At 53.8% G+C, this 18937-nt stretch overlaps 1 protein-coding gene across 4 annotated transcripts in view; it reads left to right on the top strand.

The window, feature by feature from the left end:
• Window positions 1-7516: 7516 nt before the first annotated feature.
• The window catches only part of BCL7A (BAF chromatin remodeling complex subunit BCL7A), a 30535-nt gene continuing 19114 nt past the window's right edge, over window positions 7517-18937 (top strand). Inside the window, exons 1-3 of one of the 4 annotated variants that reach the window (XM_027124887.1) lie at window positions 7517-8753; window positions 9197-9292; window positions 16214-16295. In XM_027124887.1, the coding sequence (XP_026980688.1) occupies window positions 9201-9292; window positions 16214-16295 (174 nt within the window). In that variant the 5' untranslated portion in view covers window positions 7517-8753; window positions 9197-9200. Of the gene's footprint in view, window positions 8754-8926; window positions 9293-16213; window positions 16296-18937 lie in introns of those variants that run through there. The other 3 variants (XM_027124888.1, XM_027124889.1, XM_027124890.1) reach the window with 3 other exon arrangements.

Consider the following 18937-nt stretch of genomic DNA (forward strand, 5'->3'; position numbering starts at 1 on the left):
CAGGGCCGGTCTCTCCAAAGATGAGGCTTGTAAGTTAAGAGACAGTCATGGAAAGAGTGGGGAGAACCTTCCAGACCGAGGGGACAGTGCCACCAAGGCCAGAGCATTCAGTGAACCAGAGGTTTGTGTGGTCAGACCCTAGAGAGGGACGTAGGCTCAAGGTGGGGTCCTCAGGAGTCTAGAACGACCTCTGGCATTCCTTCAGCACTGCCGTTGCATGGTGCTTCCTCTCGAGTCCGAACAGGAATGTTTTCACGTGGGCGATGGGCAGGAGGAATGGAGGGAGGCCAAGTCTTCAAGAAGATGATCTGGCCTTTCTCATTCCTTCACTTTCAAAGAGTCTTGATATGGGACTTCCCTGGTGGTGCAGTGGTTAAGAATCCACCTGCCAATGCAGGGGACACGGGTTCGAGCCCCGGTCCGGGAAGACCCCCACATGCCGCAGAGCAACTAAGCCCGTGCGCCACAACTCCTGAAGCTCGCGCGCCTAGAGCCCGTGCTCTGCAACAAGAGAAGCCACCGCAGTGAGAAGCCCTGCACCACAGCAAAGAGTAGCCCCTGCTCGCCTCAAGTAGAGAAAGCCCGTATGCAGCAACAAAGACCCAATGCAGCCAAAAATAAATACATAAATAAAATTTTAAAAAATTTAATTACAAAACCTTGGAGAAGCTTTTAAAAACAAAACAAAACAAAGAGTCTTGATATGGGGTATGCTGCCGCTCAGAGGCTCCCAGGAAAGACCATAAATAAGTCTTGTGAGGAACCAGCCCTGAAGCTGGTGTGTTCTCTCACGTGACACTGGACAAAGGTGGGAAAGCTCCCAGTGGGTTTCAGCCCCGTAAACCTTAAACCCTGAGTCGGCATCAATACATCCTTCTTAGTTTTCCAGGGATTTCGACATTTTAAAAAGATGTAACCACAATTTTCTCCGTGATCTTGTTGTCCCTTTGTGCACAACCATGTTTAACTACACAGTCCCCTGAGTCGCTGGTGGTATCCCAAAGGCAGCCAGGTGTACAGCGAAGCTTCACCAGAGCTAGCCACTTACCCCTCCCTCAGTGTGCTGTCCGTCACCTCTGCCTTTCACGAGGATAGATGAGAGAATAGCAGTAACTTGTGCCAGATCCTCTAACAGTGACCTCAGTTGAACTCTGTGTGCCCTGGTGCTAAGGCCTAAGATAAAATGTGGCGGGAAGCATGTTTCTTTCCCTTTAGAAGGTTATATTGTAGCGAGGGAAACAGACCTGTCAATAATAATACAGTATTTTGTGATATGACATAGGGGCGTCCAGAGCAGATGGGGCAGGAAGGAGGAGGCGATCAGGGCGGGTGGAGGAGACATTACATAAATGAGGCGCTCTAAGCCCATCTGAGCAGTGCCGGGGAGCAGTGGCAGGAGAGCAGCCCAGAGAAGTCAGTGATCACATTATAGCTGGCCTTGTGTGCTGAATCAGGGAGGTTAGGCTTGATATGAAAGGGAAGGGGGAGAAGTGGATCAAACTTGGATCTCAGAGGCGTAGGGCTGGGTGATGGGCAAGAGGGATTGGCTGGGGAAAGGGCCCACGGCGAGGGGATTGTTATAGTAGTTTGGGGAGAAGTGAAAGATTGCAACAAGAGAAAAGACATTCAGGAAGGATAAATAAGTATACAGACTGAGAGGCAGCTTAAATAGGGTATCAGCCATGATCTTTGGTTTGGAGCAATAGAAATTGGCTCTGGTTAGCTTCAGGGGAAAAGGGACCTTATGTGAAGACTATCAGGTAACTCATAGGCTCAATGGAGCGACTGAAGAAGCAAGCTCTGAAAATGACCAGGAACCAACGGCAGCCAGGATGCCAATGGCGCTGCCACCACTGGGAGCTCAGCGCCTCCGATACTTAGGCTCTCCAAGGGCCACTTCTGCTGGAAGTCATTTCTCCGCTGCCCCTGCACACCCTCAGACATCAAAGTCAAAATCAAAACCACAATGAGATACCGCTTCACCGCCACAAGACTAATATGAAAAAGACAGACGATAACAAGTGTGGGTGAGGATGTGGAGAAACTGGAACCCTTGTACGTTGCTGGTGGGAATGTAAGATGGTGCAGCTGCTTTGGAAAACAGTCTGGCAGTTTTTCAACATGTTAAGTACAGAGTTACCATATGACCCAGCAATTCCCCTGCTGGGTATGTAGCCAAGAGAAATGAAAATATACATCTGCACAAAAACCTGTATACTTATCATCATAGCAACGTTATTCATAATAGCCAAAAAGTGGAAACAACCCAATGTCCATCAATGAATGAATGGATGAACAAAATGTGGTAAATCCATGTAATGGAATATCATTCATCCATAAAAAGAATGAAGTATTAATACATGGGATGAACCTTGAAAATATGCTAAATAAAAGAAGCTAGAGGGCTTCCCTGGTGGCGCAGTGGTTGAAAGTCTGCCTGCCGATGCAGGGGACATGGGTTCGTGCCCCGGTCCAGGAAGATCCCACATGCCGCGGAGCGGCTGGGCCCGTGAGCCATGGCCGCTGAGCCTGCGCGTCCGGAGCCTGTGCTCTGCAACGGGAGGGGCCCCAGCAGTGAGAGGCCTGCGTACCGCCAAAAAAAAAAAAAAAGCTAGGCACAAAAGGACACATATTGTATGATTCCATTTATGTAAAATGTCCAGAATAGGCAAATTCATCGAAACAGGAAATAGACTCTTGGTTGCCTAAGGCTAGGGGGAGAAAGTATGACAGCAAATGGGTAGAGGGTTTCTTTTTCAGATGACAAGAATGTTCTAACATTGATTGTGGTGATGGTTTCACAGCTCTGCGACTATACTAAAAAACACCTTGGGCTTCCCTGGTGGCACAGCGGTTGAGAGTCCGCCTGCCGATGCAGGGGACACGGGTTCGTGCCCCAGTCCGGGAAGATCCCACATGCCACGGAGCGGCTGGGCCCGTGAGCCATGGCCGCTGAGCCTGCGCGTCCGGAGCCTGTGCTCTGCAACAGGAGAGGCCACAACAGCAAGAGGCCCGCGTACCGCAAAACACACACACACACACACACACACACACACACACACACACACCTTAAAAGGGTGAATTTTGGGACTTACCTGGCTGTCCAGTGGTTGGGACTTCGCCTTCCAACGCAGGAAGTGCGGGTTCAGTCCCTGGTTGGGGAGCTGGGATCCCACATACCTTGGGGCCAAAAAAAAAAGGCCAAGACATAAAACAGAAGCAATATTCTGGCGGGTTCAGTGGAGACATTAGAAATGGTCCACATCAAAAAAAAAAAAAAAAAACCAACCAAAAAAAGGGTGAATTTTATGGTATGTTATTTATATCTCAATAAAGCTATTATTTAAAAATAATCGACTGGCAACCCAATTAAAGAAATGGGCAGAAGACCTGAATAGGCGTTTTCTAAAGAAGACGTACAGGTGGCCAACAGGCACATGAAAAGATGCTCAGCATCGCTAATCATCAGGGAAATGCAAATCAAAACCACAAAGAGACATCACCTCACATCTGTCAGAATGGCTGTCATCAAAAAGACCACAAATAACAAATGTTGGCGAAGATGCGGAGAAAAAGGAACCAGTCACTATATTATATTCCTCAAACATATTATATTGTAAATCAACTATACCTCAATAAAAAAGAAAATCAACCTACTAGACCATCCACCTGGGTAAGGTTGGGACCCATGCCCAGGACCTAACCCCCTGGGAAAAAGAGGGACAAGCCACCTCTAGCTTCTGTAGTGGGGGGCAGCCTCCATCCACAAAGGCTCACCCAGAACTAGGAAGGGTATTCAGATGCTGGGCGGCCAAAATGACTGCACACGTGGGAGCGAGAGAAGACATTCGGGCAGCCTCCTGGATTTCTGACCTAAGAGCTCACCAAGCACATTGGTAGATGCATTCCAACTCTGCTCCAGGTCACTGGGTCATGACCGGACTTCTGTGTTTAATCATTCATTGTTGGAAGAGCCTGCGTTACACCGTCTCACCTCTGAACACATCTGTCTCTTGAAGCACTTTATATCCACTATCTCTTTGTTTCTATATGGCCTCAAGTGGCCCAACTTTTAGGCAAGCCAGTGGCTACATGCATGGATATACAACTTGCTAGTCTATTAGTATTTGAGCTGGTGACCATTTTTAGAGCTGTAATTACAGGCAAGAAAAAGTAGGCAGAGAAGCAAATTGGAGTATTTGATTTATCAAAGAAAATTTTTTTAATGGCTCCCCAGTCTATCTGAAATTCATCATCAGGCCCACATTGTGGGGGAGACGTTCCCTACGATAATTCGGGATCCCGTTGGGCTCCACCAGTGGCGTGCTGGTATATATTTACCTGTCCTCTCTGGGTGGGGGAGGGACAGGAGGGTCCTGAGAGCACTCCCACAGGGCTGATTTACAACTCTCCACATCCTGATGACTGTGGAGTGGGGAGCACCGGTCCAGAGACACAGTCAGGAGAGCGGGGCTCTGGCCAGAACTCTGCTAACTGGCTGTGTGACCGGATGGTAGCGTCCCTTTTTTTTTTTTTAATATTTTATTTATTTATTTATTTATTTATGTATGTATGTAGGCTGCACTGGGTCTTAGTTGCAGCACGTGGTTCTTCGTTGTGGCATGTGGCATCTTTGTTGCGGCGTGCAGACTTCTTAGTTGTGGCACGCATGCGGGATCTAGTTCCCTGAACAAGGATCGAACCTGGGCCCCCTGCATTGGGAGCACAGAGTCTTACCCACTGGGCCACCAGGGAAGTCCCAGGAGCATCCTTTTCTGTGAAAGGAGGGAGGCTTCATCCTCCGCAGCTCATCCCTTCTGTTCCTGTCTCCAAGTAAGGGACTGTATTTCATTCTGTGGTTGGAGTGTTCCCTTCATAGTTTTCCCTCTTGGCTGGGCCTTGCTAACGACCTGCTCCCCAAACACCAAAGCACCTCTGTTTATGAAAACAGCGCTCGGTCACAAGTTGCTAGGCAAGGACCAAGGTGCCCAGAAGCGCCAGGGCCGGGCCTGCATTTTCCTCACAATCACCCATCTCCATCTCTGTTCCAGAGTTATCCTTCCCCTCCCCACACCTCGCACCCCATGGTGAATGAGCCTTCATCCCGGAGGAGGAGTGACGTAAGGGTTGAATTTACCAGCCTAGGAAGAGTAGTGTGACTTCAAACCCCAGTGTGGGGCATACTGATGCAAAGATCGTCCAGGTCTGTTATTTAACAAATGCTTTCTGGTATCTAGCAGTTACTGTGTGCCAAGTGCTGTTCTAAATTCTTGACAAATACTGTTTTGTTTTTTGTTATTGTTGTTGTCGGTGGTGGTTTTTTTTTCGGTACGCGGGCCCCTCACTGTCGTGGCTTCTCCCGCTGCGGAGCACAGGCTCCGGACACGCAGGCTCAGCGGCCACGGCTCACGGGCCCAGCCCCTCCGCGGCAGGTGGGATCTTTCCGGACCGGGGCACGAACCCGTGTCCCCTGCATCGGCAGGCGGACTCTCAACCACTGCGCCACCAGGGAAGCCCTGTTGTTGTTTTTAATTGAAGTATAGTTGATTGACAATGTCGCGTTAGTTTCAGATGTACAGCAAAGTGATTCAGTTATACATATATATGTATTCTTTTTCAGATTCTTTTCCCTTATAGGTTATTACAAAATATTGAGTATAGTTCCCTGTGCTATACAGTAGGTACTTGTTGGTTATCTATTTTATATATAGTAGTGTGTATATGTTAATCCCAAACTCCTAATGTATCCCTCCCCCCACTTTCCCTGACAAATACTGTTTTTAATTCACATAACTCTGTGAGGCAGGTCTTATTTTCATCCCCATTTTACAGATGAGGCACAGTTAGGTCAAGACACAAGCCATGACTAAGTAACTCACCTCTGGAACCCCACGATCACTCCTTTAACGTGTCTAAGATTATCACAAACATTCAGAGAGAGCTTGACTTCCAGTCTCTGGTAACTAGTTATTCAGACCAACGCTCAAGCTGAAAGCAACTAAAAATGCTAGAACATATGCTAGAAAACATATTTTAAAAAATCCTAAAAGCCACCACATGCTGACAAGATAGCAAGGAATAGGTGAAACTGAAGGAAAAAGAGAACCCTGACAGCTAATCCAGCAAGGAAGCCACTCGAACCCTGTAGATATTTGCCAAGTCTGGCATATTTGAACTTCAGTGTGAATGGTTTTCTTGAGGCAAGAGGTCGGAAATCAAAGTCCAGGGTCCACACTGGGTGGGAGATGAGACCTTGCCCAGTGGTGTGCTGGTAAATGCTTATCACCAGCCCTTGGTGGGGTTGGGAAAGGGTCCTGATGTATTATAGCATTTGCCAATTTCCATAGCGTAAATGTTCCGCCATGGCTGATTTAGAACTATTGCTAGGAGGCCACTGAACAGAGTTGGGAAGCGCAGGCTTGGCAGTCAGCTGCAGCACATCACTGACCCCACCCTGGGTACAATAAGCAAATCAGTCTCACTCACTTAGGCAACCTATATTGGCATCACCTGGGGGTCCAGGGACCCACGAGCCCTGAACTTGGATGTTGGTCATCCTGCACTAGCAGTGCCCTCAGGAGTCCGGCAGAGCAAATGTAAAGCCACTCGAGAGGAAGGTAACTTCACTCTAGGCCTCAGATTATCCCTATAAATAAATTTTAAAATACAATGTCCAGCAAGGTCAAGGAGAACCAGACAGATCACAAAGAAATAGGACACCATGAGTAAGAACCAGCAGAAACAGACTCTCAGATACTTCAAATATCAGAATGATCAGACACAGACTATAAAACAAGTGTGCTTTGTTGAAAGAAAGAAGTGTAAAACTATCCACAGGGGACAGGAAACTATAAAAAGTGCCGTACTACATTTATAAAGAACATTTGTAGAGAGCCTTATAGTTTAATCGGAGATCAAACACACAAACACCTTCGGGGCCATGTGGTAACACAAATGAGTACAGTGACTGGGTGACACATTGGTGACCTAGTGCGTTCTATCTGAGGGGCACAGGGCTTCTCGGCTCCAGCTGACTGTTGCCGTGTGGCACGTGGGGCCCAGTTTGCAGGTCTTCTGCTATCTCTAGAGAAGCTGGATATTTGGATTTCTTTGTATGGTGGCAAAATACACATAATGTAAAACTGGCCACTGTAACAATTTTAAAGTGTGCGATTCAGCGACAGAAAGCACATTCACAATGTTGTGCAACCATCACCACTACCTACTTTCAGAACTTTTTTTATTACCCCAAAAGGAAAACCTGTACCCATTTGAAGTCACTCCCCATCCCCCCCCCCCCACAGGGAGCGGCTATTAAGATGTCATCGATATCATCATACGTCTGTCTGGCTTTCTGTCTCTAGGGATTTGCCTAGTCTAGATAACTCATATAAGTGGAATCATACAATATGTGTCTTTTTGTGACTGGCTTCTTTTACTTAGGATGTTTTCAAAGTTCATCCATGCCGTGGCGTGTATCAGTACTTTATTCCTTTTTGATGGCTGAATAATATTCTATTGTATAGATATGCCCATTTGTCCATTCATCATTCAGTACTTGGAGTTTTAAATATATGTTCCCATTTTTAATTCAAATATATGCTTTAAAAAGTTCTGTGTAACCTTAAGCATGTATCTGCTGGCCAGGTAAGTCAGAGGGCCAATGGTATGAGACTGCTGTCTTATGACCCACTGTTACATGTTTTCCCATATAATCCTCACGTCAGGAACTTGGGGTTTGGGATGGTAAAAGGACATGCATAGGAAAAGGCCTGCAGTGCAGCTTCCACTCCGTATCGCCAGAAGCTTTTCTCCCCCAAACCAAAACCTCAGGGGAAAGGGCTTGGTTTTAGAATGAGCGGAAGACAAACATCTAGCTCATGGCTGTGTCCTTGAACTTCCCTGGGACTCAGTTTCCCTCCATGTAAAATGACTGATGTTGGGTTAGTTGATCTCCAAGGCACTGGGCTTGCTAACGGGGTCATTCTTTTTCCCCAGCATCCACCTGGGCACGAATTGGCTCTGGTCAAGATAATTTAGCTGCAGCTGAACATAAGGTTGAGGCCCCTGGCTTATCCTGGTAATTGCAGATTCGTGCGGAGCTGTCGTAAGGCACCACGGGGAAGAAACCAGCCCAGAAGTCCTCCTTGTCGCTGGCCAGTCCATTTTACCTGCCAGGGTCATTTGTGAGGTGGCAGCACCTGGGCTGAGCCTGAGACTTACATCAGGAGTGACTTAAATTCAACTCGTGGTTCTCGAACAGAAACCCCAGCGTGGGCTCCCTGACCTTATTTATGGCGAGGGCAACTTATCACTAGGAGGAAAGATCTAAGAGCCCCTGTTGAAATGCTGATAAATAATCATCGAGCTTTTACTGCGCCGAAAGCTCTTTCATAAGCAAGGTCGGATGTCTCTAGTGGTCACCCCAGGCACCTTTCCTCCCACCCTCGTTTTCCAAAAGGACGAAGGATAGGGAAGCGACGTCCTAGCTCGCGTATTTAAACCGGGCAGAGGGTCAGCAGAGGTCCGCGTTTCTCAACTCTTTCCAAGAGCGCCTCGCGTCCCGAATCGGCGCCTTCAACTCGGAGAAGTCGGGAGCCCCACAGGAAACTTCCATTACTGCAGACGCTGCCACACACCCGGGGCAGCGGATGGGCTGCCGCGCTGGCTCCCCAGGAATGCGCTCCCTCCACGGCCGGCCGCCCCGCCGGCCCGCCCTCTCCCGGGGAGCCCCCGGCACCTGCGGCCTCCGAGTAAGTGTCCGCGCGCACGTCCGCCGGCCCGCCTCCCCTCCGCGTGCCCGGAGCCGGGGGTCGCCGGGTACCCCTCGCCGCCTCCCCGGGGAGCGGGGGGTCGCGGACGCCTCCCCCGGGTGGGCGGAGAGGCGCGCGGCGCTGCCCCGCGGCGGCAGCGGCGCCCGGAGGCCGCACTACCGGCGGCCGCGGCGGCGCTGCTCCCCCTGCTCGGTGCAGCTGCCGCCCGGCGCTTGCGCACTGGGCCCTGGGCGCGCGGCGGCACTAGGCTTTGTGTGTGTGTGTGTGTATGTGTGCGAGTGTGTGTGTGTCTGTGTGTGTGTGTGTCTGTGTGTGTGTCTCTGTGTGAGTGAGCGGGCGGGCGGGCGGGCGCGAGTGTGGCCGCCGCGGAGCGCGAGCAGGACCCGGCGGGCGCGCTCCCCCAGCCTCTCTCTCCCCGCCAGAACCATGTCGGGCAGGTCGGTTCGAGCCGAGACCAGGAGCCGGGCCAAAGATGATATCAAGAGGGTCATGGCGGCTATCGAGAAAGTGCGCAAATGGTAAGCGGAGGCGCCGGCTTGTTTTCTCGTTCGGTTGCAGGCTCGCGCCGCGGCCGCCCCGAACCCCGAGACCAGATACAAAAAGCCGGCGGGGCGCAGCGCCCCGGGCCGCCCGCGGGCCCAGGAGTTGGAGAGGGCGGGCGGCGCGCGAGCCGGGTCACCTGCGCGCGGCGGGGGCCGCGGCCGCTGCCCAGGTGCGCTCGCGCCAGTCGCCCACCTGGCGCGGCGGCGGCAGCCTGGAGGCGGCGGGCGCCCCGGGCCGGGCGGTGGAGCGGCGGGCAGTCCCCGGCGCGGCGCTCGGCTCCCGGGAGGGGGGCTCGGGGCCGGCCCCAGAAGCCATTTCGTTTTGTGCAAGTCACATGAAAGCGGCTTCCCGCGCGCCGGGGCCGCGATGCCGGCGGCAGAGGGGAGAGCGCGAGCTCCATTGTGCAGGCACCGAGCGGGCCGCCGCCGCCGTCTCCGTCTCCTACCCGCGCGCCCCGGGCGGCGCAGCGCCGGCCCCCGCGCCCTTGCCCGCGCCGGGCCTCCCTCTCTCCCTCCCTCCCTCCCTCCTCCCCGGCCGGCTGGCTGGCTGGCTCGCTCGCTCCCCGCCTCCCAGGCCCGGCGCCCTCGAGTCTGCGGAGTTTGCAGAGCGCGAGCCGTTTAAATTTAGCGCTTTGGGCTGCCTGGAGCGAGGGCTCTTGGCGAGGAAGAAAGATGGGGGCGAGCGCGAGGAGGAAACGCCGGCGGCGGCCGCGGGGCCCGGGGCTCCGGGCTCCCCCCTCCCGCCCCGCTGTGCCCGGAGCCGGGCGCGGGGGTCTGGGCAAGCGAATGTTGGGGGCCAGACCCCGGTCCTGGGCCGCGTCTGCCTGTCCGAACCCGGCAGCTTGCGTTTGTTTTGCGGAGACAGCCGTTGTTTTTGTTCTCTGCGCGGGGGGCAAGGGGCACTCGGTGTCGGCCGTGCGGTTTCTCCAGCTCACGTGAGATTCCGTCCGGCGTGGCCTGGTTGTAATTAATACGACTGAACGTTTCCCCGGCCTCGTCCGGGTCTGTCTCGGAATCAGCCCGAGGGCCAGGCCCGAGGCGCGAGCCGATCGCCAGGTTGGGGCGGACTTGTTGAAAACTCCCAGCTCCCGGATTTCAACTTTATTATTTTTTTCCCACGGCCTCACCAGGGTCAGGGAGGGAGATGAGCCGCGGCGCCGTTCGAGTGTCAGCGCCCGCGGGCTCGTCCTGACCCTTTATTTAAAGCCTGCAAACCCCCGCAGGCCCCGTGGCGGGCTCTGTTTATGTTTAGGGGTGTCATTTCTTGAGTAACGCCTCGCCTCGGTCCCTCAAAACCACTGGGGGCTAGCCTCCAGTCTAGCCGTGTCACAAGTTAGCTGTCCTTTCTGAGTCAAACCCAACAAAAAAGGCAAGAGGAAAATCAATAAAGTCCACGTGCTCCCGGGCCTCCTATGGAAAGGGCTGTCTGCAGATGGCCGGATGCCCGGCCGAGGGCTGGGTTTGGCTCTAGTGGGACAAAGAATTTTCAGAACCGTGAGAAGGGAAGGCCTTCCAAAGTTGAGATCCAAGTCTTCCCTGCCGTGGGAGCTCCCCTGGTGCGCAGGGCGCCCCGTGCCCGGACTGGAGCCATTTAAAAATGGCAGAAACAGCTGCAGGCCAAAACGCACACGGGAAAACAAGCCCACCACCCCCTCTCCTGCGGGATTCCCAGAGGGAAGGCTGGAGTGGTCCCCTGCCTGAACGCCTGTGCAAAGAAAGAGCTGTTGTCTGGGCCTGAGTCCCTTCTGTCAGCAGCCTGGAGGTGAGAAAGGGGTGGGGGCCAGCTGCCTTTCCGTGCTGCGGGAGGCTTGGCGGGGCCTTGCGCTCCAGGTTCCCAGCCTGGCGGAGGCTCCTGCACCCTGACAGCTGCTCTGCTGGGAGGGCAGATGGAGCTGTGCGGGGTTTTCCACCCTGCCGGCCCCAGAGCAGCCGGCCTGGTGGCCCTCAGTGTTGCTTAGCCCGCTGCCGGCGAGGCCTGTGTTTGGGGGGACGAGAGGAGAACGTGTCTCCCTTCCTTTTTTGTGTCTTGGGAAACTACGAGTCAAGTCCTCTAGAAGACCTCAGGCTTTGGGATCTCATGGCTGGGCTTCCAGTGTGACCTTGGGCTAAGAACATAACTTCTCTAACCACGACAAGAGGTTCCTGTGCTACCTTCTCCCCTTCTGGAATAGCATCATGTCTCGAAAAGCACTTATCCTGCACACAGGAGCAGTCGTTAAATGCGGTCCTTACTGTGGGGTAGAAACTTGCATTTTGCTGATATTTTTTTTCTTTCTTTTTCTTTTTCTCCTGCTCATTCTAAGTAAAAAAAAGCCTTCGCCTTGTTTCCTGGGTTTCCCCAGCCCCGAGAAGCCAAATCTCACCCTCGCTGTGCCTTCAGAATGCGTCTTCCAGTCAGCCCTTGTGGTTTGGGGTTGTTTATTAACTGTGTGGCCACCAACCGTGCATTTCACCACTGGCTGGGACACTGGGTTGCCAGATTTAGCAAATAAAATTATGGGACACCCAGTTAAATTTGAATTTCAGATAAACAAAGAAATAATATTTTTAAATACTTCCTTTTTTTTTTTAGTGTAAGTATGTCCCATGCACTCATTGAGACATGCTTAACACTAAAAAAATTATTCGTCATTTATCTGAAATTCCAGTTTAACTCTGCATTCTGTTTTGTTTTGTTTTGTTTTTTTAAATCCAGAATGGAGGTGCCTGGCATACCACTTAGCCTGTAAGCCTAGGGTGGTATTTCTCCTCAGTCCCAGGGACCCCTAAAAATTCCCCCTTCTGGCAGCCCTACCCTTCCCCTGCCCTGGAAAAAGCCAGCAGCCAGCCGTGGCCACCCTGTCGGTAGCTGCCGGCCGTTTCTCCTCTCCTTTCTGTGTCCCAGCAAGGAAGGTTGGTGGAGTGAGAGGCAGCTAGAACAAGAAGGAAGAACGAAATGGTGGGCTCCTTTTGGGGAAGCTGGGGCAGGGTTAGGAGGCCCTGTGTGGGCGGAGAAAAGCAGGGCAGGGGGAGTCTCTGGGCGGGAGGCAAAGCCTTGAGCCTCGAAGTAGGCTTAGGCCTGGGACCCCTGGATCCGTGGTCTGAAGTGTCCCTCGGTGGCTTGTGAAGACAGAGGCCTGTTCCCCGAGACTTCCCGCCTGTCTCTGGGGGCGGGGGGAGGTTTGACTGTGCCTAAACCCTCACCTTGGTACTTCCAGGGGCACCCTTCTACCAGGCACAGGGCAGGTCAAGCGGGCCTGGGCCTAGTTAGGATGAGGCCAGCTGTAGCCAGGCCTCCTGCAGCATCAAGGACTAGCCCTGAGAAGTGGATCGGAAGTGAGGGGTTCGGAGCCCTCTTTGAGGGAGTCAGGTCACCCTGGCTGGCTAGCCCTTCCTTGGACCTGACCTTGGGGGAACATTAGAAATTGCCCTCGGCCTAGAGAATCTGGGGAGAAGGGTGTGCACAGTTTACACAGGAGCCTGTGCTGGGGAGGAGCGTTTGAGGCTCTATTCCTACAGCTGGGACCTCATTTGCTTCTTTTGTCCAGGAGCCCAAGCCTGGTGGGGAAGAGAGAGGCACTTAAGCCTGGCTGGTTACCAGGGGCCAGCAAGGCAGGAGGGCTCAGGCCGTGCCCAGGGCAGCTTCGTGGCAAGGTTGGGCTGCGGCCTGGTGGTTGTGGTGAATCCGAGCCCAGTGCCTGCAGGTGGCGAGACCTGGGGGATCCGAGGGAGCCCCAGGGCCCCATCTGGAGAGAGTCAGTGCTCCTCGGGGCATGTGGGCCCCTCGTGGCCAGGACGTGTTTTTGAGAGTGGCCAGGAATCTGCATCTTAATGTGGGGTCTGGCTTCTTTTTTTTTTTTTTAAGTCTGGTAATTGATTCAAATTTTTAAAAGTACCGTGCGGGCCAGACAAAACACGCCCGTTGGCTACTTGTTTGCCACTGCGGATGTAATTAAGTACAGCTTAATACCTTCCTTTGGGCTTGGGGGGCTGTGTGTTCTAGGGTGATGGATTTGGAGGTGGTAGTGGGAACTCTCAGCTGCTCTCTGGAGTCCCTGTGTCATTTCCCGAGGCGCTGCCAGGCCGCTGGCTTGATGACACACCCTGCGCTCCCTGGATGTGTCTCCGAAGTACCGGCTACTCACTCAGTGACTCGCCCCTGAGCTCTGGGGCCTGTGTCTCCCTGGGTGGCTGCTGGCCGGATACCAGGCTGAGGTCGGGTTCTCAATGCTCTTCCCTCTGTCCCATGGCCCCTCAATGCCCACACCTAGAAATGCAACTGGAGAACGGTTTCTAATCCCTGGGGTGAGTTGGGAACTCGGACCGAGGGAGGCACCAGAACCTAGCTGTGTTCAGGTCCGAACCTGCAGGGCCTGTAACCTCTCTGGGAAGCTACCTGCCACTTGATACATTCCTCTTGGCTCAGGTGTGGGCTGCGAAGCCCAGATCTGGCATACTTTCTGCCCTGAGAGGTGTCCTGTGTATGGCAAGTCAATTACTTTTTTTTTTTTTTAACACAATCAAGCCTTGGATTTGCTGACCTACTGGGGCCCGGGCCAAAGAAGCCAGTTGAGGGGCTTGTGAGTAATGAGTGCCTTTGGCCATTTGCATAGGATTTGGGCGATTTGTCCAGCTTTTGTCACCGATGTGCTCTGTGGAGTCATTTCTTAGTAGTTTTTCATGGGAGACAGAATAGCAGGGGTCAGAGCCCGTGTCCAGTCCTGGTTCTGCCATTGACTAGCTGTGTGACCGTGAGCTACTGGTATAACTTCTCTGGGCCTCCCATTTCCCCATCTATAAAGTGGGGTGACAGTAGTCTCCCTCTCACAGGTCTGTTGGCAATTGTCGGGAGAGAGGGCGTGTAAGTAAAGTGCTTGGCACGGAAGCCCTCAGCGCACAATGGCCATTAGGATTGTTGCTTTGTCACCAAGGTTGTTTCTTGGAATGTCTCTGTCCCTTCCAGGTACCTGCTGATTATTCAGCATGAAGGTGGGGAAAGACTGGGGTTGTGGATCGTCCATCCTGCCTCTGAGAGGCTGGGGACAGGTGGGTGGTGACTTAGGTGCCTGACTTTGTTTAATTCTCTCAGGGCTAAACGGGGCAGGGATGGGGCAGGGGAGGTTACTCCAAAAAGCAGTGCGGCATGGAGCTTTGAACACCGGCTCTGGGGAGAATGACTCCACCTCCCCCTGCCTCAGTTTCTTTATCTGTCAGACAGGAAAGGTGACAGTTACTGCCACGAGAGGTTATGGGATGATTAGAGTGTGTACAGTGCTTAGCACACAGAAGGCACTAGAAATGGTCATAGTAGAATAAGGAAAAGCCAGGCCCTCGCTTCCGCCAGCCGGGGGCTTTGGGACCCGCACAGGCACAGTTTGGGGTATGGAAGTGTCCGTGGTTTGGCTCAGCTGGTTTTGAGTGTGCTTGGGCACCCGGAACCCCCAGTGGTGAAGGGGTGCCAGGTGGCGGTAACGTGTCCCACCAGCTTGGGAGGGCTACTTGCCCATGGAGGAGAGGACCCAAGGCCAAGGTCTTGGTGGGGAGGCTGGACGAGGTGCCCGCAGCCACACGTAATTCTCGGCTCTGGTGGACCCCGTGTCGCTAACATTGCTGAGGGCTCCCGGCCGCTATGCCACCTACAGCAGGTGTACGTCTGGCTGTCCCATCAGTCGTGGACTCCAGAGCCCAGCTCCCTGGTTGAAACCCCAGCTTTCCTTCTGAGGGGGGCTCTCCCTTAGCCGTGGTGTCCTCAGGCACGCGGCCTCTGGCTGTCACTCCTAGTGTTAGGGGCAGGAGGTGACAGGACCTGACTCGTAGGCTGCCAGAGGTCGAGGACCGAAGTTGGGAGGCTGGGGTGATATAGCTAGAGAAGGACGATGCTCGAAGCAGAGAGGTAGGAGGAGAGAGTGGTAATTACCATCATTACCCTTAGTGGAAAGCAGTCACCCCCTTTCCTTCTCGTGGCGTGTGATTTGCTTCTCACCATCAACCTGCCTTTGGCAGCTGGGGGCCCCTGGGCACTGTGCCCCAGGAGTTTAGGATGCGGCTGGGGGTGGATCGGAGGCAGCTGTGCAGACGTTAGGAGCTGAGACCCTGGAACTGAAGCCTGTCTCCGAACCGACGTATAGGGTCTCAGGGCAGGCAACCTCACGGCCGTGGCTGCCCGCAGACGGGGCTGTGCTTCCCTGTCGCAGCCCCTCGGTTTCAGCATTTGGGGACTGCCCTCGGGGCCGAGGCCACTGGGCATCCAGGTTCCCCCCTGCTCTCCATTCCCCGGGGCTGATCTAACTGGCGTTTGCCCGGAAGAGCCTGGGGTGGTTACTCATGCTGTCAGCTCCTGCTTCCCTTCCCACGACCTCGGAGGCAGGGTGCAGGGTGAGCCCCTGGGTGCCCTTGGGGAAGACCCTCCCACCCCCACGGAGGAAATGCCCTGTTGGTCTGAAGCCCTCTCTGCTGCCCAGAGGGTCTCGGGTGGCCCAGTTCGCCGGCTCTGGGGGGTGAAGGCTGGAGGAACCGGGGCTGATTCCCTCCATCCAGAGGAATCATCCCAGTGGCAGCCCTGCCCTCCCCTCCGGTCTCACGAGGCACTCTTCCAGGCACAGGAAGCAGTCGACATGCGACATGCTTTGTCTCACTCGCGGCAGCCTGGAGAGATTGACGACCCCATGTGGTCTAGCAGATGGGGAAACTGAGGCTCAGGCTGGCGAAGTGACTTGCCCAGGGGCCCCCAGCCAGCGAGCGGCAGAGCTGGGATTCAAGCCCTCGTCTGTGTGATCCGGAGATGTCCTCTCAGCCCTGCCTGGAGCTGTCACCGCGTCACAGCTGCTCCAAGGGAGTGCGGCCTGTGCCCCCCGCCGGCGTGAGCAAGGGCCTGCCCCCGAAGCCCCCTGGTAATGGGTTCTTCCTCATCCTCTGCAGGGAGAAGAAGTGGGTGACTGTGGGTGACACATCCCTGCGAATCTACAAGTGGGTCCCTGTGACGGAGCCAAAGGTTGACGATGTGAGTATGTGGGGCCGGTCCCCTGGGGTGGGGCTGTCCATCCACACTCCCTCCCATCACAGGGAGAGGGGGCTGTCCACTGCCACCCACCATGCGGGGACCCTGGGGCCAAGGCCACTTGGGCAGCAGAAGGACCCAGCTTAGGGCTGGAGAGGCTGCTGAACCTGTGTCTACCCCTCCCCCCATCATCCAGCCCCAGAGTTTGGCCCTCAGAGAGGTGGGGAATGTCCCCTGTAAGTCACCTCTTCAGGGCTGACAGCCCCATGGTTTGCCAGTGGGCACACTGCTTACTGCAGAGTTATCCTCTCCCTGAGGCCCTGGGCACCATGGCTTTGCGGTGGGCTTGGCGGTACCTGCAGACGGGTACCTCCCCCATCGTTGTGGTGTCATTCCTGGCACCTGACCATCTGCCAGGCACTACTTTGTGGAGTGAGCTCTTCATCCACTCTGGACAAGGGACGACACAGGCTCAGAGAGGCAAAGCCGTTTCCCCAGAGCCACACAGCAAATATCAGGTCTTTTGACTCCAAAGCATATACTCTCCCCTCTTGGAGAGCCTTCTGGTGGTTGGAGCTGCTGGTGAAGGGTGACCCCAGCGTGAAAGTTTGGTGCGGAGAAGCAGGGGCCATTGACAGGGGAGGGTTCCAGGAGGGGCGGCGACTATGACCGCTAGAGGAAGGCCTCGTGGCTGTGCTTGATCTCAGGGAGGCATTGATGACAGACCTGCCCCGCATCACAGATAGTGTTTAGCTTGGTGGGTCCCAGGCCAATTACCCTCAAAGACCCCCAGGTCAGCTGCTCTCATTTCCAGTCAAAATCCAGAATGGTCCCACTGACAGGCCTTTGCACGGGCTGTTCGTCCTGCCTGAGTGCCTTCCCTACTATGCAAGGATGGCTCAGTTCACACTGACCACATGCCTCCAGTCGTGACAGTGGGCATGATTGGTAGGTTTCTAGGGGCCATAAAGCGGGGCAGAGACTTCCCTGGCGGTCCAGTGGTTAAGATTCCACAGTACCACTGCAGAGGGCACGGGTTCAATCCCTGGTCAGGGAACTAAGATCCTGCCTGCCGTGTGGCGTGGCCAAGAATAAAAAAAGAACCGCGGGATAAAGCCTCCCTCCACAGTCTCCAGTGACCTGCCTCACGAGTCGTGGGTCTCCTGGCAGGGCTGAGGCTCCATTCTTGACCCTTTGATCACATGCAGCCCCTGGGTGGGTCGGTGCTGGGCTGAGAACGTGGGGGCTTGTCATCCCCTCTGGTCCTCGCCTGGGCTGGTTCGTGGAGCCACCAGGGCTGCTTTCCCCAGAGGCACCGACATAGACTGTCCTGGCCTTTGGTGCCGGCCGTTCCGGAGGGAGAGCAGAGTGCAGCCAGCCTCCTCGAAGGCAGCTCCTGGCTCTTGCCCACGTCTGCGCCTTGCACATCATTAGGTGTTGTATAAACGCCGGTTGCGTTTGAGAAGATGTGGTCCCTGCTCTCAAGGAATTTATAATCTTGTTGGGGGAAGATAATTATAGAATAGCATGAAACAGACATCAGGGAAGTGCCAAGTGGATTGTGACGAAGGAGAGAATGTAATATATGGGCTGTCAGGAAGGACAGGGCAGCCTGGGGCTGGGCAAAGACCTCAAGATTTGGATTTGGACAGACTACCCCCAATTAACCTGTGATGCCAGACGGGTGACCCCACCTTGCTGGGTTAGTTCCCTCTTTTGTGCTGTAGAACAGTAACATCCAGCTCCTGGGGTTTCTGCAACAGAGCAAAGGCAGTATATCATATGGGAAGAATTTAGCTCAGCACAGCTGTGCAGACAGTGCTCGGATGCTAATTCGCTGTCATCTCTGAGCCAAGATGTACAATACTCCTCCCCCCTTTCTCTAGGGTGGTGGGTCCCGCGCCTGGCTGAGCCTTAGATCCCCTGGGAGTCTCAACAAAATGCAGGTTCCTGGGCCTCACCCTGGATAGCTGGATCCGAATCGCTGATGGTTGTGGCCGGTAATCTTCAGTGGGAAGGGATAGCTTTCCATGTTTTTGGTTTTGGTTGGTTTATCTTTGGCCGCGCGGCATGTGGGATCTTAGTTCCCTGACCAGGGATCAAACCCACGTCCCCTGCATTGGAAGCGTGGAGCCTTAACTACCTGACTGCCAACAGAAGTCCCTCTTTTCTTGTTTTCAAACACCCAGTAATGACGTGGTTACATCATTTTTTTTTTTCTTCAGAACTCTTGAAAATTGTCTTCTCTTAAATAGGTAAAACACGTTACAAAATTCAATTGTTACTTTAAAACTCTTTTTTAAAACTAAAACGATTCACATGCCATAAAATTCACTCTTTTAAAGTGTGCCAGTCAGTGTTGGTATATTTACAGTTGTGCAACCATCACCGCTATAATTCCAGAACATTTTCATTACCCCGAAAACAAAACGCATACCCTCCCCAAGATCCTGGAAACCACCAGTCTACTTTCTGTTTCTATAGGTTTGCATATTCTTCAAATGTGACTTTTTTTTTTACAGTCTTATCTTTTTATACATCTGCTTCCCATCCCGGCTGAACACCTCCAGCCCCATCCAGCTCTTTTCCTTGGAGACAACCAGTATTTGTTTATCCTTCCAGAGAGCTTGTGCACGCAAAAATAC

Source organism: Aethalodelphis obliquidens, unplaced genomic scaffold (genome assembly GCF_003676395.1).
Source record: "Aethalodelphis obliquidens isolate GAN/ISIS:26980383/991018 unplaced genomic scaffold, ASM367639v1 scaffold28, whole genome shotgun sequence".
Taxonomy (NCBI): Eukaryota; Metazoa; Chordata; class Mammalia; order Artiodactyla; family Delphinidae; genus Aethalodelphis; species Aethalodelphis obliquidens.